This window comes from Oryctolagus cuniculus, chromosome 4, assembly GCF_051225735.1.
Source record: "Oryctolagus cuniculus isolate XC-2025 breed Fujian yellow rabbit chromosome 4, ASM5122573v1, whole genome shotgun sequence".
Lineage (NCBI taxonomy): Eukaryota > Metazoa > Chordata > Mammalia > Lagomorpha > Leporidae > Oryctolagus > Oryctolagus cuniculus.
This window is the reverse complement of record NC_142870.1, coordinates 169,872,496-169,898,093: the sequence shown is the minus strand read 5'-3', so window position 1 is coordinate 169,898,093 and position 25,598 is coordinate 169,872,496. Positions and strand designations below refer to the sequence as shown.

The 25,598-nt window shown below is 43.9% G+C and overlaps 1 protein-coding gene across 50 annotated transcripts in view; it reads left to right on the top strand.

The window, feature by feature from the left end:
• The window catches only part of CLASP2 (cytoplasmic linker associated protein 2), a 207,835-nt gene that overhangs the window by 178,558 nt on the left and 3,679 nt on the right, over positions 1–25,598 (top strand). For 45 of the 50 annotated variants that reach the window (XM_051818589.3, XM_051818584.3, XM_089331273.1 and 42 more), the window contains 6 exons: positions 340–493; positions 2,926–3,154; positions 12,555–12,748; positions 13,595–13,723; positions 17,966–18,172; positions 24,202–24,318. In XM_051818589.3, the coding sequence (XP_051674549.1) occupies positions 340–493; positions 2,926–3,154; positions 12,555–12,748; positions 13,595–13,723; positions 17,966–18,172; positions 24,202–24,318 (1,030 nt within the window). The remainder of the gene's footprint in view (positions 1–339; positions 494–2,925; positions 3,155–12,554; positions 12,749–13,594; positions 13,724–17,965; positions 18,173–24,201; positions 24,319–25,598) is intronic. The other 5 variants (XM_089331279.1, XM_089331278.1, XM_089331277.1 and 2 more) reach the window with 1 other exon arrangement.

The window sequence follows — 25,598 nt, the reverse complement described above, 5'->3', positions numbered from 1 at the left end:
ACTCACTTGATCTTTTTTACCATTTAAAAATGTAAAAAAATATTTTTAGTTTTGAAGCCATTCATAGTTTATTGACCTCTGGTTAATTAAACATTTTTGAAGAAAGGCAAGCCAGTTGTTAAAGGCTGTGCATGCTCGAGTCATTGCAAGCACCCTTGGTGAGAGGATGTTGAGAGCAGGGGACATGCACCGTAGCCATTTATAGCTATCATGTTTAGTTTCCCTAGTTGTGGTTTGGGAAATAAACATTCTCTAACCCTGTCTATCTTATATAATCTTTAAAGAAGTCTTTATTTTAAAATTATACATAAAGAAAAGTTAATGTTGTCCTTTTCATAGTGCATTTGATTATGACACAGAAAATATGAACTCTGAAGATATTTACAGCTCTCTTCGAGGTGTCACTGAAGCAATACAGAATTTTAGCTTCCGTAGTCAAGAAGATATGAATGAGCCACTGAAAAGGGATTCTAAAAGAGAGGATGGTGACTCAGTGAGTATTCAGTGTTCTTACATCACAGGCTGTTTCATTTGCCACTAAAAATATGACTTTTAAACTTTGCTTTCTGTCACTTTTAAATAATTTTTCCTGAATCCTTCTACACATATTTACTGAGTGTCACATGGCACACACCACATGGCAAGGCATTGTCTTTGGTGTTAAATTTACAAGTCAAAGTTGGTGCTCTCAGATTCCTTGTAGATTGTCTCATAGAGGTGATTGCATGGAGATTTAGTTAGAATGTACATTAGAGGAAGGTGAGTCTGTTTCCAATTCTGTGACAAAGGAAGGCCTCTCCGAGCAGGTAACGTTGCGCGGAGACCTAACTGAAGCAACAGAAACTCTGCAGGAGAATTCCATGAAAGATGCAGCAATGCGAAGACGCTTGGATGGGAGCAGACTTTGTATAGTTCAAGACTAGGAAGAAAGTATAGTTGGAGCATTACCCAAGAAAGGTAGAACATGGGCCAACCCATGTGAATCTTCTAAGACAAAAGAGGGAGTTTAGATGTTCCCCCTGTTAAGTGCAGTGATGGAGGGGTGCATCACCATTTCATGGGGCTCTAATGAAGACTGTTACAACCTGTCTTTCTGACATAGAGAGTGCTATTGTTCAGTTTACTGTTTGTTACTATGCACAGTGTAGTTGCTTTTCTACTTAGCGCTCAGACTTCTGGAGCCGGGCGATCCTGCCATTTCCTCTATAGTGTATTGCTTCCCAGCATGTGCAGAACTGTGCAACACTGGGGTGGGAGTTGTGGTGCAGCAGATCAAGCCACTGCTCAGGCCACCGCGTCCCTCGTCAGAGTGCTGGTTCAAGTCCCAGCTACTCCACCAGCAGTCCCGCTTTGTGCCACGCATCCAGGGGGCAGCAAATGATGACTCAGGTGCTAGAGCCCCTGCCCCCAAACAGGAGACCCACGTGGAGTTCTGGGGTCCTGGCTTCAGCTTGGCTGTTGCAGGCATTTGGGATATGAACAGTGTACGAAAGATATCTCTGTCTCTCTCACCCACTCACTCACTCTGCCTTTCAACTAGATGAAAATAAAGATTTTTTAAGACTGTTTTTCTCATTGTGGACCACTGTACTGCTGCAGCGCGTCTCCAAAGGGCCCCCTCCTGCCTTCCTGACTTTGCTGCTGCTTTCTCCCTGTGCACTTCTGGCAGGGCTGGGTCGTCGTGCACCTAGTCAGTGGGCTGCCAGAGAAAACCAGATTAGCACTCGTTTGAGGTTCCCTGCCTCAGAAGCTGAATGTGATAGCAATAGCAGGTTCATAAAAATCACTGCTTAATTGAGACTCAAGTTTTTGGGTTTTTTTTTTTTTTTTTTTTTAGATTTGCAGGATATGGGATATTGAAACTCCATCAGCATCCTTCCAAAAGTTGTCAAACTCATTAAACCTTTTTTTTAAGCAAGCCTTTTTGAATTTGATTTTCTTATATTTTTTGTTGACATACTGTCATTGTATAATTTACTGTCTTAATAATGGAATCTGGGGGCAAATGTTTAGCCTAGCATCCAAGGCACCTGTGTCTGAGTACCTCGGTTTGACTCCAGGTCCTGACTCCAGCTTCCTGCTGATGTAGGTGATGACTCAAGTCATTGAGTTTCTGCCTGGATAATATCCCCAGCTCTGCTTTGGCCCTGGTCATTGCAGGACCAGCAGAAGGGCTCTCTCAGGGCTGCTGCTGTGGCACAGCAGGTTAAGCTGCCACCTGTGATGCCGGCATCCCACATGAGTGCCGGTTCAAGTTCTGGGTGCTCCACTTCTGATCCAGCTCCTTGCTGATGCACCTGGGAAAGTAGCAGAAGATGGCCCAAGTGCCTGGGCCCATGCACCTGCATGGGGGAACTGGAAGAATTGCCTGGCTTCAGCCTGACACTGCCCCCAACCATTGGGGAATGAACCAGCAGATGGATGATATCTCTCTCTTTCTCCTTTTTTCTCTGTAACTCTTCCTTTCAAGTAAATGAGTCTTTAGAAGGAGGGGGGAATTTCCCCCCCCCCTTTGCCTCTCTGCCTCTCAAATAAATAATTTCTTTTAATGAAACCTGACAACTTTTAGTTTCATATTGCTAATGAAAGTCCTTTTATGTCTCTAGCTGTCAGGGAGAAGCAATCCCTAATCACACTCGTTTATGCTGTTTGGTCAAGCCATGGCAAGGAAACCATGATATTCACTAGAGACAGCCTTCTTGTCTGATTGCTGCTTGCCCTCACAGCTGTGGGTTCTTTGTGTCTTCTACTATAAGCTTGGACATTTTGAATAGAGACTTTAACTGTCATGTTGATTGTCATTACTTAATTTTTTCAGCTAATCACTGCCACCTTTTCAAAAGATACCTTTTAAAAATAGGAAAGCTTGTTTTAGGATATTTGAAAATGAGTGAACTTGCTGTGCCTTCCCCTTCCCATCAATAGATGTGTGGTGGTCCTGGGATTGCTGACCCAAGAGCGGGAGGTGATGCTACTGACTCAAGCCAAACAGCTCTTGATAATAAAGCTTCGTTGCTCCACTCGATGCCTGCTCACTCCTCCCCGCGCTCTCGAGACTATAATCCATATAACTACTCAGATAGCATCAGTCCCTTCAACAAGTCTGCCCTCAAGGAAGCCATGTTTGACGATGATGCCGACCAGTTTCCTGATGGTATGTTCTGGGCCACACTGCTACTCTTGTGTTGGGAGGACTGGTAATCAATGAAGCAAAGAAACGGGTGCTCCTGTACTGAACTCCCTGAAAGGGGAAAGTCTTTGGGTGGGAATTTCTCCCTCTTCTAGGAGCTCATTTCTGGTTTGGGAGTTTTCTTCCCCACAGCGAGAAACAGGGCTGTTGAGATCCTACTCAAGAATCAAGAAGGTAGTAGTGACCTCCCAGAAACAGCGGTAGCTGATGAATGTAATTTATTTCTAGACACCATTCGTGCAGTCATTAATTTTTATGCCAGAGTGACAAAAGCCTTTGAAGAAATACCCATTCTTTATAATGCCCCTTTAAATATGAAGCCATATACTCTTAGGAACAAGATACAGCCATGGGCTGGGCTTGGTAACACAGCAGGTTAAGCCCCAGCTTGGGGCGTTTGCCTCCCCTATCAGTGCCAGTTCGAGTCTTGGCTGCTCTGCCTGTGACCCAGCTTCCTGCTGATGTATTCTGGGAGGCAGCAGATGATGGCTCAAGTGCTTAGGCCCCTGCCACCCACATGGGAGACCTGGAAGGAATTCTAGGAGCAAGGCTTCGGCCTGGCCCAGCCCTAGCTGTTGTCATTTGGGAAGTGAACCAGCAGATGGAAGATCTTTCTCTTTTTCTTTCTCTCAATCTCTCTCTCAATCTCTCTCTCTCTCTCTCTCTCTCTCTCTCTCTCTCTCTTTCTGCCTTTCAAATAGATGAAAATAAATGAATAAACAGTTAATTTTTTTAGAAAGGTACATTCAGGGGCCAAATGTGGCAAGAGAAATCATTAGTTGTCATTCACTTGGAATCAGATAAAATGGGCTTAGGTCTGAACTCTAATATACTTACTGTGTAACCTCGTAAGGTGGTTGACCTTGCTGATTCTCAGTTATTGTCTCTAAAAGAGGCAGGTGGTGACTGCACTACCCACTTCTGATCTCACTGTATAGTCGGGGACAATCAAATGATGGTAAACACTGCTGCCTGCAATACCAACATCCCCTATGGGTTGTTTGTGTCCCGGCTGCTCCACTTCTGATCCAGCTCCCTATTGAAGGCCTGGGAAAGCAGTGGATGATGGCCCAAGTGCTTGGGCCCCTGCTGTCCACGTGGGAGATCTGAAAGAGGCTTCTCTCTCTCTCTCCCCCTGCTTTTCAAATAAATAAATCTTTAAAAAAGAAAAAAAAGGATTATAGAAAGTGATGGTAAGAGGTGGCATTTGGCCCAGCAGTTAGCTGCAGGTGTAACGGTTGCACATCAGAGTGCCTGTGTTTGCTCCAGCTCCAGCTCTGCTTCCTGCTTCTTGAGGGGCAGCAGGTGGTGGCTCAGGTAATTCCTGCCACACGTGCAGAGACCCAGATTAGCTTCCTCGCTCCCGGCTTCAGCATGGCCTAATCCTGGCCATTGCAGGCCTTTGGGGCAGGAAATCAGCAGATGGGAGCGTGTACACACACTGTTCTCTGTCTGTCTGTCTCTCTCTCTCTCTCTTCTCTGCTTCTCAAATAAATACAATTTAACAAAAAAGCTAATGATAAAATATAAAATATTTTAGTTATTTTAGGGATAGAGCTACTCTTTTCTTTTATGAATTATGTAATACAGTAATCCTTTTTTTTAAGAGTCCAGTACCATGTAATGGTGTTTAACTTAATGTAGATAAACTTGAGAGTCTCCCTTTGAAAACTATCCCATGATTATACACTTAGGTAATTTCTGCGTTTTCTTTTTTCCCATAATTTTGTTGTCAGTGAATGTATTTCTGCATAAACTTTTATATAAATATACATGTAATTCACTCTTAAGAGATTTCTAGAGAGAAAATTGCTCAATTAAGGGGTATGTGAATTTTAACTTTGAGAGTTATTTACTGCACAGTTACATCTCAGAACACTTGAGGAAAAGTGGTTTAGCCTAGCAATTAAAACACCCTCTTCCATATCAGTGTACCTGAGTTTGATTCCCAGCTACTGACTCGGCTTCCTCCCAGAGCAGAGCTTTGTGGGCAGGAGTGACGGTTCAACTACTTGGGTTCCTGCTGCCCACTGTAGAGACCTGAATTGTGCTATAGCTTCAGCCCCAGCCTAGTCTCTGTCATTGTAGGCATTTGGGGAGTGAATTAATCAATAGTTGGGAACTTAAACTTTTTTTCTCTTTCTCTTGCGCTCTCTGTCTCTCTCTTTGTATTTCTGCCTCTCAAATACAAAAAAAATATTTCAATTTTTAATAAGAAAACCCTTGGCCAGCTTAAGTAGTGATTTCCTCACCATCATAGAATGTTAAAATGTTTTTAATTTTGTGATTGTGATGAAAACAAAATAGGTCATCCTAGTGGGCATTTTTATTAACAAAATTGAGAAATTAAATATTAGAAATCTATATTTTTTAAATTTTTATAGGTGGGAAAATAACTTCATTTGTATTTGTTTACTAATGAGTTCCGGAATCATGTTTTTACCAACCTCTCATGTTAAGAGACTCAAATATATTACAAATATCACAAACTAACATTATGACAATGTATCAAACTAAATCTAAATTGCATACAAATCTGTAAAATTGCCATAGATGTGGACTTTGATGTTTTTTAATCATGAATAGTTGAGTGTGTTGCTAAGGCGTAGTCATGATAACCGTGCAACAAGAGGGAATAAATTGAACTTAGCTGGAAAGTATCCTTTGAACACTATGTAGTGCCAATAGCCTAGTAAATTGAGATGTAGCTTTAACATCTTTAATCAGTTAAAAATTTTTATGCATATGTCACAAACTGAAAGAAAAAATTGGGTCCACTAACATTTCTTGCCTCAATTGTACTGAATGTGTGTGTGTGTGTGTGTGTATTTTATTTTAAAGTAATCAAGAGCTGTCCCTAGTGGTTGGGACACCGTGTTCTGCATGAAAGTGCCTAGATTTGATTTCTGGCTGCAGCTCCTGACGTCAGCTTCCTGCTGATGTGCACTCCGGGGGCAACAGCGGTAGATCAAGTGACTGGGTTTCTGCCACCAAAAGGCAGACCTGGATTGTGTACCCAGCTCCTGGCTTTGGCCCAACCTGACTCCAGCCATTGTGGGCGTCTGGGGAGTGAACCAGTAGATAAGGGTGGTATCACTCCCTCTCTGCCTCTCAAATAAATTAATTTAAAAATGGTTTTTGGAACACTTAGCCAATTTAAGTGATAATTTCCTCACTATCTCTCTGCCTCTCAAATAAATTAATTAAAAATATATGGTAGTGTCTGTTTCTTTGAGAGAAAGTAATAAAAGCTCAAAAGTTGGGGGTACAATAAAAGGTTATCAACTTAATCTACCCATACTACTACAATATACTCAACAAATTGAGGACATTAATATGAGGATATTAATATTAATAACCACCAATCCCTCGAGCAAGCATCTAGCATAGCAGTAGACACTGGTTAGTTAGATGCCCATGCTCCATGTCGGTGCCTGGGTTCAACACCAAGCTCTGTTCTACTCCAGCTTCCTGCTAATGCAGACCCTAGGAGGCAGTGGTGACAGCTCAAGTAATTGCGCTCCTGCCATGCTTATGAGAGACCTGGACTGAGTTCCTGGCTTTAGCCTCCAACTCAGAGCCATGGTGGCCATTAGGGAAGGCAACCAGTGAATGAGAGCTCTGTTTCCCTCTCTGTCTCTCTTGCTTCTCAGATAAGTAAATGCCACCTACTCTTCAAAGCCATTAGAATTTTGTCACTTGTCCCAATATAATCTTTTTCTCCAGTTTTTATTGTGCTAAAATACACATAAAATTTGTCACCTTAACCATTTACTGTACAGTTGGGTGGAATTAAATAGAACCATACTGCTCTAAAATTGTCACAACTCTCCTCCATAGCTCTTTTCTTTTTTTTTTTTTTTTTTTTTTTTGACAAGCAGAGTGGACAGTGAGAGAGAGAGACAGAGAGAAAGGTCTTCCTTTTGCCGTTGGTTCACCCTCCAATGGCCGCCGCGGCCAGCGCGCTGCGGCCGGCGCACCGCGCTGATCCGATGGCAGGAGCCAGGAGCCAGGTGCTTTTCCTGGTCTCCCATGGGGTGCAGGGCCCAAGCACCTGGGCCATCCTCCACTGCACTCCCTGGCCACAGCAGAGGGCTGGCCTGGAAGAGGGGCAACCGGGACAGAATCCGGAGCCCCGACCGGGACTAGAACCCGGTGTGCCGGCGCCGCTAGGCGGAGGATTAGCCTAGTGAGCCGCGGCGCCGGCCTACTCCATAGCTCTTTTCATCTTGTAAAACTAACACGCTGTGCCGATTAAATACAGTTGTCCGTCTCTTTGGTTCCAGGAACCCCAATAAATTCCAAAATTTACAGATGCTTAAGTCTCTTACATAAAAAATGCATTTGGTATTTGCATATAACCTATGCACATTATTTAACTTTCTGATCTTTGACTACTTTAAATTCCTTGTGTAGATGGTATCGTGTGGTTCTTTGTCGTTTTGTGACCAGCTTATTTCATTTGGCACAATCTCAAGGTTTGTCTAAGTTACAACATACGTCAGAATGTCCTTTCTTTTTAAATAATCTTCCATTTATGGATCTGCTGCATTTTGCTTATCCATTGATAGACACTTGGGTTGTTTCCACATTTTAGTTATTGTGAATAATGCTGTGTGAATATTGGTGTACAGATGTCTCTCTGAGACTGTTTTCAGTGCTTTGGGGTATATACTCAGAAGCAGAAATTGCTAGATCATATGATAATTCTGTTTTCATTTTTTTTCCTGTTTTAATTTTTTAAGAAGCCTCTAAACTATTTTCCACAGCCACAGTACTAATTTTTGTTCCCACCACCCGTGCAGAAGGGTTCTATTTCCCATATATCTTCACCAGTAGTAACCATCCTAATGGATATGAGATGGTATCTCCTAGTAGTTTGGATTTGCGTTTCCCTAGTGATTAGTGACCTTTTCAAGTGCTCCTACCCATTTGTTCATTATTTTTGGAAGAGTATCAGTTCAAATCCTTTTCTCATTTTTGGATCAAGTTTTCCTTGTTGAGTTGTAAGGAGATATTATAAAATAGTATAAATGTACTGTCCTCATTAAACTCAAATTCACTTTAAAATATTGATGTATGTATTTATATCTCTATGGACTCAGGGTTTCTGGTTGTATTCACTGAGCTATAATATATAATGTTTTATTTTGTTGTGCAAATTGTCCTTGATTTGACCACCAAGAGCCCATTCAAGCTGACTTTTGGTGTCCTTTTGACATGTCTCCATCTTTGCATTCTGGCACAGCAAAATGTTGTACTAGCCCATTTCAGTTGTAGAAACCACTGTTTCTCCAAGGATCCATTGGGCCTTTTAATGGAAAGTTATTTTTAAAGACTAAGGTCTGGACACTAGTTACACTCACTGACAGGGAGAGTGTACATCTGTCTGTGTGTGCTTGCAGGCATTGATCTGCATCGCTGTTTTATCTGTTGAAGTCATATATTTGCACCACTGGCTCCAGGCCCAATCTAGCATTCCAGTTTCCTCCTTTTTCATACTGATAAGCCTTTTACTGACAGTGAGAAATGCAGCTGCTGTCATCTTTTTTTTTTTTTTTTTAGATTTTTTTTATTTGAAAGGCAAAGTTAGAGAAAGAGAGAGAGAGAGAGAGATCTTCCCTCTGCTGGTTCACTCCCCAAATGACCACAACAACCAGAGCAGGAGGTCCAGTACCTGGGTCATCTTACACTGCTTTCCTAGGCGCATTAGCAAGGCTCTGGATTGGAAGTGGAGAAGCCAGGACTCGAACTGGCACTCACATGGGGTGCGGGTGCTGCAGGCGGCAGCTTTACACACCACGCCACAGTGCCAGCCCCTGCCGTTATCTCTAACACATGTACTTCTCTGATCAGTCTTCCTGCATACAACCAGCTTCCACCTCCACCACCACTTCCTCGCTTTGCACAGATCTGCTCCTCAGCCCGCTGGGCTGTGCCCTTCCGCCTTCACCCACTGCCACGGATGCCTTCTCATTTTGCTTTGACTCCAACAACTTAACACCCTGAAACCTACTTGGCTGGGCTCTGAAAACCCGTAGTTTCCCACGTGGTGGTGTGCTGACCCTCCTTTAGTAGGCTGAAGAGCCTGTGTCCCCATGCCATGTCTGAATGAAAAATATCTTTGTATTTCTTTGGTCACCAGTGAGATTGGAGAATCATGTTTTTACCAACTTCTCCAGTTAAGAGCCTCGATATACACAACTGTCACAGAATCAAAACTATCATAACTTACAAAATTACTGCCATATTAATTCTTTCTTCCTTTACTAAGGCTCGTATATTTTCCATTTGCTCAAGGAAGACATCCTTGGAAACTATGTAACTGAAACCTAAACTGATAGAGTATTTTTGAACTTGAGAATACCTTATTTCATCAAAGCAAAATGCTTGATTGACTTTTGAAAGGCAGCCGTTTTTGTCAAGTCTTTGACGATAGATAAGCCCTCAGTAGTAGTTCCAAGCTTCCTACAACATTTGTTTTTTGTTATTATCTCTTTTCATTTTTAATTCTGAGATGGGGAAGACTTTGACGTTATTTTATTGTGAATGTTGCTAGCTTTGCCTTTTTTTATTATTAGTATCCTCTCCTGCTATTTGGATCTTTCTTCCCCTCAGTACAGAAGTCCTCTTGTTGTTTGCTTTATTTGAGAGATGAGAGAAAAAGAATGCACTTCCATCCAGTGCCAGCCAGGAGCCGAGAACTTAACCCAGAGCGCCCACGTGGGTGGCAGGAACCCAGCAATTTGAGCCATCGCCACTGCTCCATGGGGTCCACATGAGCAGGAAGCTAAAATCAGGAGACAGGACTGGGAATTGAGCCCAGGCCCTGCAGTCTGGGTCATGGGCATTCTAACCAGTGTCTTAACTACCGGGTCAGTGCCCACTCCCTTGTATTGTTTTTAAAACATAAAACTTGGTGGAAGATAGTTATTTTGTTCAAGTCAAAATTTCTGTAAAAGGAAATTACTCCAAAATTCTGAGACTTATTGCTTATGTCCCTTATCCAGGTGTTTCTACATACATTGCAGACACACATTTATCAAAATTAGTAAGTCTAAAACAACCCCACTTATATCCACATCTAATGATGGCCTCTGTAAGGTTTGCTGGGGACTGTAAGAGTCTGATATACTACCTCTAGTAAGGATAACACTGTTAGTCAAGAAAACACAAAATCACAATTTACCAACTGGAAAGAAAGACTATCCAGTATTTTTGGAGCACTGCTACAAAAATGTTGTTAGAATAGTAGTTATGCAGATATTTGTCAGTGAACGTAGGGAAAGCTAATACTAGTGAGTTTACTGTGTTCCAGGCCCAGGTCTTCACCACGGCCCCAGAGTGGATGTTGTTTTCCCGTTGTACTGTTGAGAAAACTGCACCTCAGCAGTAGCTCAGAACATGCCCAGGCACACAGGGGGTAGGAAGCAGAGGCTTGGTGCTGTTCCAAAGCCCATGTTCTTTCCACTTGACCACAGTGCCTCTCTGTGTCAGAGCAGGAAAGATTCAGGACCTTACATTGATCTAATTTGTATGCTATACATAGTTCAATTTCATAACAAACAGTTCATTCCCTTTCTCTGGCAGAAATTATTTCCCTGTCAATCATCTGTCCAGACCAGTCATTTCTGATTATCTGCTGGAGCAGTTACAAAGCCTGTTTCATGGAAAAGAGAACAGACTTTCTCTGAAACGCTCTCTTAAGCTGAAATGAAATGCACTCTTAACAGAGTGCTCCTAAGACATCTGTGGAAGTCTGGTAACTTAGGACTTCCCGGGGTGATCTCTGTGGGGTTAAGGAGATGCATTTATCCTGCTGCAGTAAGTTCTTGTTGAACCTGCAATATTGTTTGATTACTGGTCTGCAGCATGCTTTATGATTATTTCATTTCAGAAAAGGACTTAGGAAGAAAATGAGTCTATGACAAAAGCTCAAGCTACTGCCTGCTCAAACCCCTGAAGGCCTGAATTTATCGTTTATTTGGTCATCAGAAGAATATAGGAGAACTCTGGTATTTTGTAATGTTCTAACATGAATTTTTTTATTTCACTCTGGCCTTTACAAAAATTATTTGAAGTACCATCTGATAACTTGTTGAAAAATAAGCAACAAGTGTCCTTTAACCCTCATAAAATCCATGAGTTCATGATTATACTTGTAAAAAGTAGGCACAGTTGGCTGTTTGGCAGAGCAGCTAAGATGTTGCTCGGGACACCTGCGTGCCCTTATCCGAGTGCCTTGGTTCAGGTCTGGACTCTGCTCCCAGTCCAAGCTTCCTTCTGATATGCATGCCAGGAGGCAGTAAGTGATGGCCCAAACAGTTGGGTTCCTGCCACCCTGTGGGAGACTCAGATGGAGTTTCTGGCTTTGGCCTGGCCTAGCCCCAGCTGCTGCAGGCATCTGGGGAGTGAACCAGCAGATGGGGGATTCATATTCTCTCTCTCTCCCCCTCCCTCCCCTCTTTCCCCTCTCGTCCCCCCCTCCCTCCCCCTTTCCTCATCCCCTCCTCTCTTTCTCTCTCTCTCTCCCCCCTCCCTCCCCCCTTTCCCCTCTCCTCCCCCTCCCTCCCTCCCCCTCCCCCTTCCCTCATCCCCTCCTCCCCCCCCTCTTTCAAATAAGCAATTTTTTTTAGTGAAAGCAGAAACGAAACTCCTTGGTAACCAATGGGCCCAACCCCTAACTCCTACAGTATTTTAAAGAGATACATTAGGTAATTTTTTCTGCTTTTTCTATCAAACCTCATTTCAGGATAATCAAAATAGCCATGGTTGCTAGTTACTCTACAGAGGAATTCTAGCCCATGGAAGGAGTGGAATGAGTAGATGATTACGATTTTTACTATTAGTGAAATAACTGATTCAGCAGCATGAGCCAAACCATTGGTTTAAAGGTTAATGGAGAAGTTTACCATGGTGGGATCAAGTTGTCCCCACTTAGATCGAGTGATCATTAATGACATCACTAGAAGTGGGATACCCAGACATTGTGGGTATCCTGGCATGACACCATAGCAGTGCATACTGAAGTGTGTCTGGAAGAAATGGCACATTTGGGATTCAGAGAAAAGGAGGAACAAAGATGAGGTAAGAATGGCAAAATCTTAGTCATTGTTGAAGCTGGGTGATGGGTACATGGGATTTCATTAAACTGTTCTCTGTTTTGTGTGTTTTTATTATGAAAAAGTTTAAATCGCTTTGATATTTTGGAGTTGACAGAATAGAAAAGAAAATTACTTGGTGTCTTTTTCTTCGTGTTTCACAACCGGTGTTGCTTATGTCTGTTTCATAATGTTAGAAGTTCTTGTCCATAGCTTGCGAGAGTGGACCTGTGGAATTGCATAATTAACTTTGTCTTCGACAGATCTCTCCCTAGACCATTCTGACCTAGTTGCAGAATTACTGAAGGAGCTGTCTAATCACAATGAACGTGTGGAAGAAAGGAAGATCGCCCTCTATGAACTCATGAAGCTGACACAGGAAGAATCCTTCAGTGTTTGGGATGAGCATTTCAAAACAATATTGCTTTTATTGCTTGAGACCCTTGGGGATAAAGAGGTAAATGGCAGAAAATGTATTCAGTAACCTGGCCTTCCTGTCTCTTTTAGATCTCCTGTTGATCAAGTACTACATAGATTCAGAAAGTGGGAAAACAAGTCTATTTCACTGCCACTTTCTGCATGAAATTTTCATATTAAAGTACTTTTTCTTCTAAACCAAGTAGCTCCACAGTTCTGAACAGCTGACAGCAGGAAAAATGAAAGGTTGCAGGGAAGTACAGGGTATTTGTTTTTCATATTTAGATTAGTTGTTCAGAGGCCGGGCACCGCGGCTCACTAGGCTAATCCTCCGCCTTGCGGCGCCGGCACACCGGGTTCTAGTCCCGGTCGGGGCGCCGGATTCTGTCCCGGTTGCCCCTCTTCCAGGCCAGCTCTCTGCTGTGGCCCGGGAGTGCAGTGGAGGATGGCCCAAGTCCTTGGGCCCTGCACCCCATGGGAGACCAGGAGAAGTACCTGGCTCCTGCCATCGGATCAGCGCGGTGCGCCGGCCGCAGCGCGCCAGCCGTGGCGCCATTGGAGGGTGAACCAACGGCAAAGGAAGACCTTTCTGTCTCTCTCTCTCACTGTCCACTCTGCCTGTCAAAAAAAAAAAAAAAAAATTAGTTGTTCAGAAACAAAACTTCCTTTTATAGTCAAAATAGAATTTGTTCTTTACTTCCTAGAAATCAAGAAGTATGATACAGATTTTCTACTGGAGATGTGAAAATATCAGTATATAATATACTGTGTACTTTATGCAGTTGTCTGCAGCTCCCCCATTAAGACCCTTAAGTTACAGAAATTGAAAATGTTAAAGATTTTCTTCAACCCAAAGTATTAAAAATATTTAAATGTTCCTTCTTAGCCAACAATCAGGGCATTGGCGTTAAAGGTTTTGAGAGAAATCCTGAGGCATCAACCAGCAAGATTTAAAAACTATGCAGAATTGACTGTAATGAAAACATTGGAAGCACATAAAGATCCTCATAAGGAGGTGAGTTGCCTGGCTAAATTAATATTTTATTCCCATTTTATTTCATGAAACGTGAATGCTACATAAAACGTACCCTTATTAGTCATTTCTTTGGTGAGTACACATCTGATTAAGATATGACCATATATTCTTTTGTATTGAATGAATTATGGTAATATCATGACCTTTTCCCTAAAATAGACCAGCTATAGGAAATAATGTATGATTTTCTACTTCTTCATTTTGTTAGTGGTTTTCTGGTTTGTTTTTTTTTTAAATATGTATTGATTTATTTACGTGAGAGGCTAAGTTAGAGAGGGAGAGACAGAAATCTAATGTCTGCTGGCTCAGATGGCCTCAATGACTAGTGCCAGGGCTGGGCCAGGCCGAAGCCAGTATCCTCAGACCTCCATCTGGGTCTCCTAAGTGGATGGCAGAGCCCTGAGCTCTTGGGCCATCTTCCACACCTTCCCAGGCACATTAGCTGGAATAGAAGTGGAGCAGCCAGGACTTGAAGCAGCCATATGAACTCATATGGGATGCCAGCATGGCAGGTGGTAGCTTAACCTGCTATGCCACAACACCGGCCCCTCACTTTTAGTTTTCTACTTGATACTTTTGCATTCCATTTCACAGTAAAAATTTGATTGTTTTGCTAACTAATGAAGACAGGCAATCACTGACGTTTATGTTAATATATTGCCTATGAAAATGTCTGTTGAAAGAGAGAAATTGAACCTGTCAGCGTGACTTGCTTTTTTAAAAGATTTTATAGGAAAATAAATCATAACATCTAAATCTATCTCGATTTTTAGGCAATTTTCTTTTTTTTTAATCCAGTTAGGGTTTAATAATGGCACATTCGTAGCATCTCACTGAAGATTTAAAAACAGTGTCTGATATTTGCTGATTGGTTATCTACCTTCTGGCCCGAATAACTCCTGTTGGCCTGTTGTATTCCTGTTTTCAAAATATAGAATTGGGGCTGGCACTGTAGCACAGCAGGTAAAGCTGCTGCCTGTGACACCAGAATCCCTTATGGGCACCAGTTGGAGTCCCAGCTGCTCCACTTCCTATGCAGCTCCCTGCTAATGTGCCTGGGAGAGCCGCAGTGAACGGCCCAAGTCCTCAGGTCCCTGCACCCACATGGGAGGCCCAGAAGAGCTCCTGGCTTAGGACTGGCCCAACTTCAGCCATTGCGGCCGCTTGAGGAGTGAACCAGTGGATGGAAGACCTCTCTCTTTCTCTTTCTCTCTGTGACTCTGCTTTTCAAATAAATAAATCTTAAAAAAAAAAAAAAGAAAGAAAAAGAAAATACATACAATTGATATTCCTAAGGTGTTACAGCTGATATTAGCCCTGAATCTTCTGACTGCCAGTATATTTTCCACTATAGCTTTCAAAGCACCTTTTTACCAGCTGAGATTATAAGTTAAAATACTACCAAACTAACATCAAAAGCAATTACTTTTAAATATTTTATAACCCACTTTAGAGACTACTGCTTCTAGTAGGATGACAGCCATAACTTCTTTTCACTGCAAAACCAGTGTTTTGCCCTCCCCAAAACCAATGCAGAAGGAAAGACGATCATTATGAGTGAAAGAGGGGATGCCTCTCAGTGCCACTGTCCCATGGCACCATGACGCTGCTCTCCAGAGTGTCAGCAATGCCAGGTTCTGAGAACTGCATGCTCCAAAGCTTTGTCTGGTGCCTAACGTTGGTGGTGACACATGGGTACTTTGGAAAATTTAAAACTGTTGATGATCACAGAGCTCACATAATTGTGAACCTCACAGGCAGGCCAAACAAGTGAAAATGATCAGTGACAATGTTTTGGTGTGTGGGGGTTTTTTTTGGTTTTTTTTTTTTTAAGATTTATTTATTTATTTATTTGAAAAGTAGAGTTAAGAGAGGTAGGAAGATCTTCCTACTGGTTCACTCCCCAAATGTCTACAATGGCTGGGACTGGGCTGGGCCTAAGCACTTGGGCCATCTTCCACTGCTTTCCCAGGCACATTAGTAGGGAGCTGGATTGGAAGTGGAGCAGCCGGGACTTGAACTGGCATCCATACTGGATGTGACTGTATCACAGCAGCCTCAGATCTGATGTAAAGATGTAGAAAAATGGTAGAATAATCTCCCATTTTATCAGTTTGATTTGACTGTATGAGAAAACTTCAAAAAGTTCATAGAAAAAACATGAAATCCACTTAGAGTTTTTCATACACATTTTTCATTAACTTTTTGAAGACCCCTCTTATTGATGTCCTCAGCTGGTATCATGGGCCACAAAGAAACAAGACAAAAACACACCAGAGAGAATTCTGGGGTCCTTTTTCTAGGGATATACTCTTTCGTATGAGGGTACTTTGGAACTGCATGGTTTCAGAAAATTTTACACCAAAATAAATGCTTTACTTCCATTTTCCACAAGCTTTTGTTTGTTTATCTGTTTGGACAGGCAGAGTTAGAGAGAGAAAGGTCTTCCTTTATCCGTTGATTCACCCCACAAATGGCCGCTACGGCCTGCGCACCGTGCTGATCCGATGGCAGGAGCCAGGTACTTCTCCTGGTCTCCCATGGGGTGCAGGGCCCAAGCACTCGGGCCATCCTCCACTGCCCTCCCTGACCACAGCAGAGAGCTGGACTGGAAGAGGAGCATCCGGGACAGAACTGGCACCCCGACTGGGACTAGAACCCGGGGTGCCAGTGCTGCGGGCGGAGAATTAGCCTAGTGAGCCACAGCGCCGGCCCTCCACAAGCTTTTTTTAAAAAGATGTATTTATTTGAAAGGCAGAATTATGGATCGGGGTGGGGGTGTCTTCCATTTGCTGGTTCACTCCCCGAATGGCCACAATGGCCGGAGCTGCCCCGATCCGAAGCCAGGAGCCAGGAGCTTCTTCCAGGACTCCCATACAGTGCAGAGGCCCAAGGACTTGGGTCATCTTCCACTGCCTTCCCAGGCCATAGCAGAGAGCTGGGTCGGAAATGGAGCAGCCAGGACTCAAACCAGCACCCATGTGGGATGCCAGCACTGCAGGCGTTGGCTTTACTCACTATGCCACAGTGCCGGTTCCTTCCACAAATTTTTTTTTTTTTTTTTTGACAGGCAGAGTGGACAGTGAGAGAGAGAGAGAGAGACAGAGAGAAAGGTCTTCCTTTACAGTTGGTTCACCCTCCAATGGCTGCTGCGACCGGCACACCGCACTGATCTGAAGGCAGGAGCCAGGTGCTTCTCCTGGTCTTCCATGGGGTGCAGGGCCCAAGCACCTGGGCCATCCTCCACTGCACTCCCGGGCCACAGCAGAGAGCTGGCCTGGAAGAGGGGCAACCGGGACAGAATCCAGTGCCCCGACCGGGACTAGAACCCGGTGTGCCGGCACCGCAAGGCGGAGGATTAGCCTATTGAGCCTCAGCGCCAGCCCTTCCACAAATTTTTTGAAACACCCATATACATACAAATAGCAATGCTTCAGTGGACCAAAAAAATAAATAAATGGAAAAGGGGGAGAGGATAATTTGTTAACTTTTTGATACCACCTGAATGAAATGTTATTTCCTATTCCTGTAAAACAGGGACTTGTGGAGTAGAGGGAACCCAATACAGGGGACTCCATTAAAAACTCAGTCTGGGTTTAGAGTCTGTACATCCCAGGATAGTGGGGCCGTGGTTGGATTTTAAAAATGGCTGTAGCCAGGGGCCGGCTCCATGGTGCAGTAGGTTAATCCTCTGCCTGTGGTGCTGGCATCCCATATGGGCGCAGGTTCTAGTCCCGGCTGCTCCTTTTCCAGTCCAGCTCTTTGCTGTGGCCTGGGAAAGCAGTAGAAGATGGCCCAAGTGCTCGGGCCCCTACACTCAAGTGGGAGACTGGGAGGAATCTCCTGGCTCCTGGCTCTTGTTTTCAGTTCAGCACAGCTCCGGCCATTGCAGCCATCTGGGGAGTGAACCAGCGGAAGGAAGACCTTTCTCTCTTTCTCTCTCTGTCTCACTGTCTGTAACTCTACCTCTCAAATAAATAAATAAATAAAATACTTTAAAAAAGGAAAAATGACTGTAGCGAACAACAAAAGAACACAAAAGAAGGGAGAGAGAACTTAATACAGCCCCATGTATCCATCAACTGGCTTCAACTGTTGTGGGCATTTTGCCTGTCCTTGCAAAGCAAATCCCAGATGTCACGGTAAATGCTGCATGAAGTTTATACATCTAAGACATAGTGTGACATCTAAAAAATTGCTTCCTGACTTCATTTGTTTCAGGTGGTGAGATCTGCTGAGGAAGCTGCATCAGTATTGGCCACTTCCATTAGCCCGGAGCAGTGCATCAAAGTGCTTTGTCCCATCATCCAAACTGCAGATTACCCAATCAACCTGGCTGCAATCAAAATGCAGACAAAAGTGATAGAGAGAGTGTCCAGGGAAACCCTTAACCTACTTTTGCCAGAAATTATGCCAGGTCTAATACAGGTAAGCAACAAGCTTGGAAGGATGAATAGACACGCCAGGAGTTAGCTAGACACTTTCTGGGCATCCCTAATGGCATGTGCAAGCCTTCCTGCTCTCTCTGATTTTCACAACAAAAACTCCGTAACTCTCTGGGTATGGGTGCAGGCAGGTTGGTGTGAAAGTTAGAATTTAGTGGCATTAAACAGACGTCACACTGTTGTATAACCACCACTGCTGTCCATATCTGAAACTGTCAGTGTTCCACACTGAAATTCTGTACCCGTAAGCACTAACTTCCAGTCTCCTGCTACGTCCCACCCCCTTATTAGCCTCTGCCTTTGTGTCTCTAAATTTTGCCTGTTTTAGGTTCCTCAGGTAAGTGGAATCATACAGCGTCTGTCCGTTTGTGTCTGGCCTATTTCAGTTAGCGTGGTGTCGTCAGGGTTCATCAGTGTTGTCACGGGTATCAGAATTTCACAAAAACAAGGAGAGAAATTAGGGATGTACTCATATGTATGAGGATACTTCAAAACCTGCATGGACTTCAGAGATTTTTACACCAAAAGGGATTTATCTTTTAATTCCGTTGTCCATGAACGTTTGTGGTACCTGTGTACATTCATTCTAGTTTGTTTTTAACTGAGTGATATGCCACTTAAGTATGTTCCACACAGTTTGTTTGTTTATCTGTTGATGAGTATTTGGGTTGTTTCCTCTTTTTTTTAATTAAGGAAATATTGCAGCTTAAATATTGCAACAAACTTCCTTGTAATAGCTTCATATACTTCGAGAACTGGAGTTTTGAGATGTTGCCAGATTGCTCTCCAGAGTGGTTATACCGATTTACAGTCACAGATGTGATATGTTTTTGTCCACACGAACCCATGTTTTTAAGATTATTGGAAAGGCAGGGTTACAGAGAGGGAGAGGCAGAGAGAAAGAAAGTTATTCCATCTGCCGGTTAACTCCCCTCGTGGCTGCAACAGCCAGGGCTGGTCCAAGCTGAAGCCAACAGTCAGAAGCTTCATCTGGGTCTCCCACCTGGGTGGCAGGGCTCCGAGCACTTGGGCATCTTCCACTGCTTTCCCAGGCACATCAGCAGGGAGCTGGATCGGAAGTGGAGCAGCAGGGACACGAACCAGCACCCATATTGGATGCCAGCTCTATAGGCAGCAGTTTAACCCGCTGCAACACAGCACTGCCCCCATTTGACAAAATGGGATTATACTTTGTAACATGCTTTAATTAGCTTAACTATATATTGTGAATTTTCCCCATTGAATAAATAATATTCTAGAACATAATTTTAAGATCATAATATATATATTAAAATCCCTCCTAAAGAGAATTAATCATCCGATTCTTTGTGTGTATGTCCTTTGTGAAGTCCATGGTGAGGTCCTGAGAGGAGATCCAAATCTCTTTGCTTTGGTACTGAGGAGAGTAAGTTTAATGAGTACGTGCTGTACATTTAATGGGTACTGCATAAATGTTTGCAATCTAAGGATACTAATAAAGGGCTATTGTGGCTTTGAATTCTTAAAAACTTACTTCTGTGATGTTAGCTTGGTGTAGTCTTACGGCGTACGTGATTGTTGGGAAAACATATCTTACGTGTCAGAAAAGCCCATGAATTCTAGATCGCAAGCCAGCAAGCCAGTAGCACAGTTTCTGAGAGTGTGGGTGCTCAGTGAGCCATGGCAGCCCTCAGCTCCACACCCTGCCCCAGGATCTGCACACTGCACTTGTTTTCAGTGCTCGTGTTCCTGCTTGGTGCCACCTTCTACCCCTGTACTCCTGGCACCTGCTGAGGCTGGAGGACCCCCAGGAGGAGCAAGCCATAAACCAGGCTGGAATTGCACGGGGAGGTGTGGAGCCACTCGGGCTAAAGGTGCGGTGTGATGCATTGGGCAGAAAGTGAGAAGGCTGGCACCAGCTCAGATTACAGTTAGATATGTGTGTGTCACACCTCTGCACTGAGCACAGGACATCACCTCACTACAGGAGGATGGCTGGGGCAGGAAGCTCTCATGCCTCAGTACAGGTACTTGTTATGAAAGACCGTACAAGGGGCTGGCGCCGCGGCTCACTAGGCTAATCCTCCGCCTTGCGGCGCCGGCACACTGGGTTCTAGTCCTAGTCAGGGCGCCGGATTCTGTCCTGGTTGCCCATCTTCCAAGCCAGCTCTCTGCTGTGGCCCGGGAGTGCAGTGGAGGATGGCCCAAGTGCTTGGGCCCTGCACCCCATGGGAGACCAGGAAAAAGCACCTGGCTCCTGGCTTCAGATCAGCGATGTGCCAGCCGCGGCGGCCATTGGAGGGTGAACCAACGGCGAAGGAAGACCTTTCTCTCTGTCTCTCTCTCTCACTGTCCACTCTGCCTGTCAAAAAAATAAAAATAAAAAGAAAGAAAGACTGTACAAGGATGACTGTTGCCCTTCTCACGTGCCGAAATAACACTGGAGCAAGTCACACACCTAGGAAGGTTTTCGTCATGATCAGCTTTCCAGAAATGAAACTATCTCAGACAGCTGTGTTTGGAAGAGATCCGCGTATCATTCAGTCTTTACCGTTTACCAAGCTGTCATATGAATAAGCAATGAGAAAGCCCAGCTCTCTTTACCCTAAGAGATCTCAATGAAAACCACCGTGCTTCTCCACTTCTCCCCTGAGATGCCTGCTAGGGCCCTTAGAAAACGTTCAAGTTAATAGAACTCTTTAAAGGACAAGGTGCTGTGTTCTGTTTAGCAATAAAGAGTTCAGCTTAACCATTTCTTGTTGAAAATTGCTTTGTGTTAGAAAGTAAATAAATATGAAGTCAAATAGGTATACATGCATAGGAGAAATAAATGGTGAAAAACAGAAGTAAAATTATGTATATTAAAATAGTTACATTTTTAGAAAAGCACAAGAACTCTATTACATTTAAACAGTAACGTTTTAATCTCTTGCTGTAAATTATTAAAATTAGGAGATAGAGGTTCATATTAAGACCAGAACAATGAGAGGCAAGAAAGCAATGGCAGTAGAATTTTTGCATCCTTCTAAATTTTTCACCAAAAGTTACCTCACTGAGCAAGTAAAGTTGCATTTAAAACAGATGAAAACATCCTCAGTGAAATTAGAGAGGTGTCCCAGCGAACTGCAGAAACGTGAGCACGTGGTTAGCAGCAGCAGGTCTCCCTTTGGGTCTCAGTAGGGTGAGAAAATATAAAGAAAAATCAGAGGCTACTTGGTCAAGACCCTGGAGCCAGAGAGTCACCCAAGCGCTCACCCATGAGCGGGGTCCTCATACTAAGAGGTGGCCCAGTGTGCGTAGCTGAGACGAAACGGCAAGTCCAGAGCTACTGCCGAAAGGCCTGGTCACGCTGGGATGGCCTGGACCTTCAGGGCTCTCAGAAGCACTTGGAGCAGAGAGAGCTCCTCATTTAGGAAAAACCCTTGGGAGAGTAAACTGAACATCATAGCGGTACTACAGCAAAGCCATATTTTTTAAAATCTTTAAAAAAGCAAGAAGAGGGAATCCTGCAGCAAAGCATAGAGAAACATGTTCAGTTGCACCTTACTGATATGTCAGATCAAACTCAGAATATAGGAAATTCTGCAAGAAAAATGACCAAATTCTTTCCATAAAGAAGTGTCATTAATGAAGGAAAAGAGGTTAACAAGTGTTAGAAATTTTAGTAAAGTCTCAGCAGTGTGAAAAAGAAGAACAAAATTGGAGGACCAATTTCAAAATATACTACAAAGCTAGCAATGAAGACAGTGTGGTGCTACTCAACGATAGACTTATGGGGCTGACACTGTGGTGTAGCGGATAAAGCCCCCACCTGCAGTGCCAGCATCCCATATGGGTACCAGTTTGAGTCCTGGCTACTCCACTTCCAATCCAGCTCTCTGCTATGGCCTGGGAAAGCAGTAGAAGATGGCCCAAGTCCTTGGGTCCCTGCACCCAAGTGGGAGACCCGGAAGAAGCTCCTAGCTCCTGGCTTCAGATCAGTGCAGCTCTGGCCATTGCAGCCAATTGGGGAGTGAACCAGTGGATGGAAGACATCTCTCTCTCTCTTTCTCTCTCTCTCTCTCTCTCTCTCTCTCTCTCTCTCTCTCTCCTTCTCTGTAACTGCCTTTCAAATAAATAAATAAATCTTTAAAAAAAAAAAAGGGATAGACTTATAGATCCTTGGAATGGATTCCAAAAATAGCTTTCACATTTACAGTTTGCTGATTATCACAATTTTTAGGGGGAAATAATGGTAGTTTTAACCTGGTGCTGGGATGACTGGATAGCTTCATGCAGAAGAATGAAATTGAACCTCTACCCTATACCATATGTAAAAGTAAGCTCAAGGAATGATTTCACAGATGATGGCAGAGTTGGGAGCTCCTAGCATTGATCCCTTCACTGAAGTAAAAATTGGATAGAAGCAAAAATGGATAGAATCAACTTTTTCAGAACTCCAGGACCTAATCAAAATGTCCAACAACCAAGAGAGTGCTTAATGAAAGAGAGAGGCTGCTTAAATTCAGTAAGAAAGTTATTTAACTGCATACCATTCCCCCTGCTCACCAGCCTTTAGGATCATGACCCACTATCCTGGTGCAGCTTGATGGGACAAAGGGAAACAATACAATAGTTAGTCTGCAGAGAGTTGGAGAGTTTTTGTTTTTGTTTTATTTTTGTTTGTTTGTTTGTTTTTTGCTCCAAGCATTTAAGGAAATCTCTCAGGCTTGCTGACTGCTGAGATAACAGAGAAACTTCAGTATCCACATACTGGGCACAAAAATTAAGTGAATCAGTCACCTAAATATAGGAGCTAAAACGGTAAAGTTCTTGGAAGAAAATAAAGCAATAAATCCTTATGACCTTGGGTTGGCAGATATGATACCAAAAGCATCAACAGAAAAGGAAAAGGCGACCATCGGACATCATCAAAATTAACAACTTTTATTTATAATCACAGGACATTATCAAGGATGTGATGAAAATTTTACAAATTATATGTCTGATAAAAACCCACTATCCAGAACAAATGTAAAGAACTCTTATAACACATCAATGTAATTTTAAAATAAGCAAAGAATTTGATTAGACATTTTTTCAAAGGTATACAAACTGCCAATAAGAGCATGAAAAAATCTTCTTGGTGTTATTAGTCATTGAGGAAATGCACATCAAAAACAATGAAATGCCACTGGGGCCGGCGCCGCGGCTCACTAGGCTAATCCTCCGCCTGCGGCGCCGGCACCCCGGGTTCTAGTCCCGGTCGGGGCGCCGGATTCTGTCCCGGTTGCCCCTCTTCCAGGCCAGCCCTCTGCTGTGGCCAGGGAGTGCAGTGGAGGATGGCCCAAGTGCTTGGGCCCTGCACCCGATGGGAGACCAGGAGAAGCACCTGGCTCCTGGCTTTGGATCAGCGCAGCACCAGCCATAGCAGCCATTTGGGGGGTGGACCAGAGGAAGACCTTTCTCTCGGTCTCTCTCTCTCTCTCATTGTCTAACGCTATCTGTCAAATAAAAATTAAGAAGGAAAAAAAAAGTAATGGCCGAGTGGCACCGGTGTGAAGCATAATTAGGCCTGCATTCCAGGAGTCCCCGGACTTCCACAGCTAAGAATGTAGGTTCTATCAGATGGCGAGGAGCTGCTGCCAGCCTTCAAAGCGAAGTCTGGGTGAGGAAGAGGTGTACAACTTGCCGGGCTAAGAAAGAGTCTGGGCCGGCGCCACAGCTTACTTGGCTAATCCTCCACCTGCGGCGCTGGCACCCTGTAGCGGCCATTTGGGGAGTGAACCAACAGAAGGAAGACCTTTCTCTCTGTATCTCTCTCTCTCACTGTCTAACTCTGCCTGTCAAAAAAAAAAGTCTGATGAACAGAACCAGCAGAGCGGGGCACCACTGGGAAGATGAGGGGGCAGGGCCGGCTGTGCCTGAGCAGGCTGCAAGGTTAGCAGGTCAGCAGAGCCTTCTCCCCGAGTACGCTGGAAGTCGCATCCTGTGTGTCTGTTGGAAGGTTATTTCTCAGATCACAGAGCGCTAACAATGGCCTCTTCTCTCTAGGGTTACGATAACTCCGAGAGCAGTGTTCGGAAAGCTTGTGTCTTCTGCCTGGTGGCTGTTCATGCGGTGATTGGTGATGAACTGAAACCACATCTCAGTCAACTCACCGGCAGTAAAGTAAGTCGTGCGGCTTTGTTCTCAGGGTGCTGACCACCGTACATGCCAGATGTTAGTTCTGTGTTGTGTCAAAGGTAAGTTTGTTGTTCAGCTTTTTTAAAAAACATACCTGTTTGAGAGTGAGACAAACAGGGAGTTCCTGTCTGCTGGTTGACTCTGCAAATGCACACAGTGCTACAGCCAAGGCCAAAGCCTGGAACACAGTCCATCCTTCCAAGATGGGTGACGGGAGCTCAATTACTTGAGCCATTGCCACTACCTCCCAAAGTCTACATTAGCGGGAGTTAGAAATTGGAGTCAGGCATCAAACCCAGGTATTCTAATGTGGGTACCCAGCCAGCATCTTAACCACTAGGCTAAACACCTGCTCCCTGTTCAACGCAGTAACTCAGGCTTTGAGTAACTAACTTGCTCTCTTGTTCCTATTTTGCATTTTAGCTGTTTATACTCTAACATTTGTCACTGAGGTGAAGTCAGCAGTTTGATAGGTGATTAGTAGAGGGCTGTGAGAGAAAACACCCAGGTGTCTAGTTTTTTGTAATAACCAACCATTCTTTTCCCTCTGCCACATCTCAAAGACTGTGTAATTAAGAATAAATTGTTGGGGCCGGTGCTGTGGCATAGTAGGTAAAGCCTCCACCTGTGGCACTGGCATCCCATATGGGCACTGGTTTGAGTCCCAGGTGCTCCACTTCTGATCCAGCTTCCTGCTAATGTGCCTGGGAAAGCAGCAGCAGATGGCCCCAGTGCTTGGGCCCCTTCGCTCATGTGGGAGACCCAGAAGAAGCTGCTGGCTCCTGGCTTCAGATGGGCCCAGCTTCAGCCATTGCAACCATTTGGGGAGTGAACCAGTGGATGAAAGACCTCTCTCTCCGTCTGTCTCTCCCTCTTCCTTTCCCTCTCCCTCTCCCTCCCCTTACCCCCCTCTTCTGTTTGTAACTCAGCCTCTCAAATAAATAAATGTTAAAAAAAAGTTTATGGGAGATTAAAACATAAGTTTATTTTAAAAAGAATAAATTGTTGTATATATTCATGGATTATCACATCTCGCAAAATATGGGATACTTTAACATTTTTAAATAATTTTTCCTTAAGAAATTTGATAATCAAATATTTATCCTCCTCCTTTTCTATTCTCATTATTAGGATCCAGATTCAAATACAGCCTTGACTTGGCATATTAAAATAAGAATTCTGATCAGCCCTTGACACCTAACAAAATCGGGGCACACATGTGGCACAGTGGCCACGTTCTCCTTCAGATGCGCACACCCACGGGG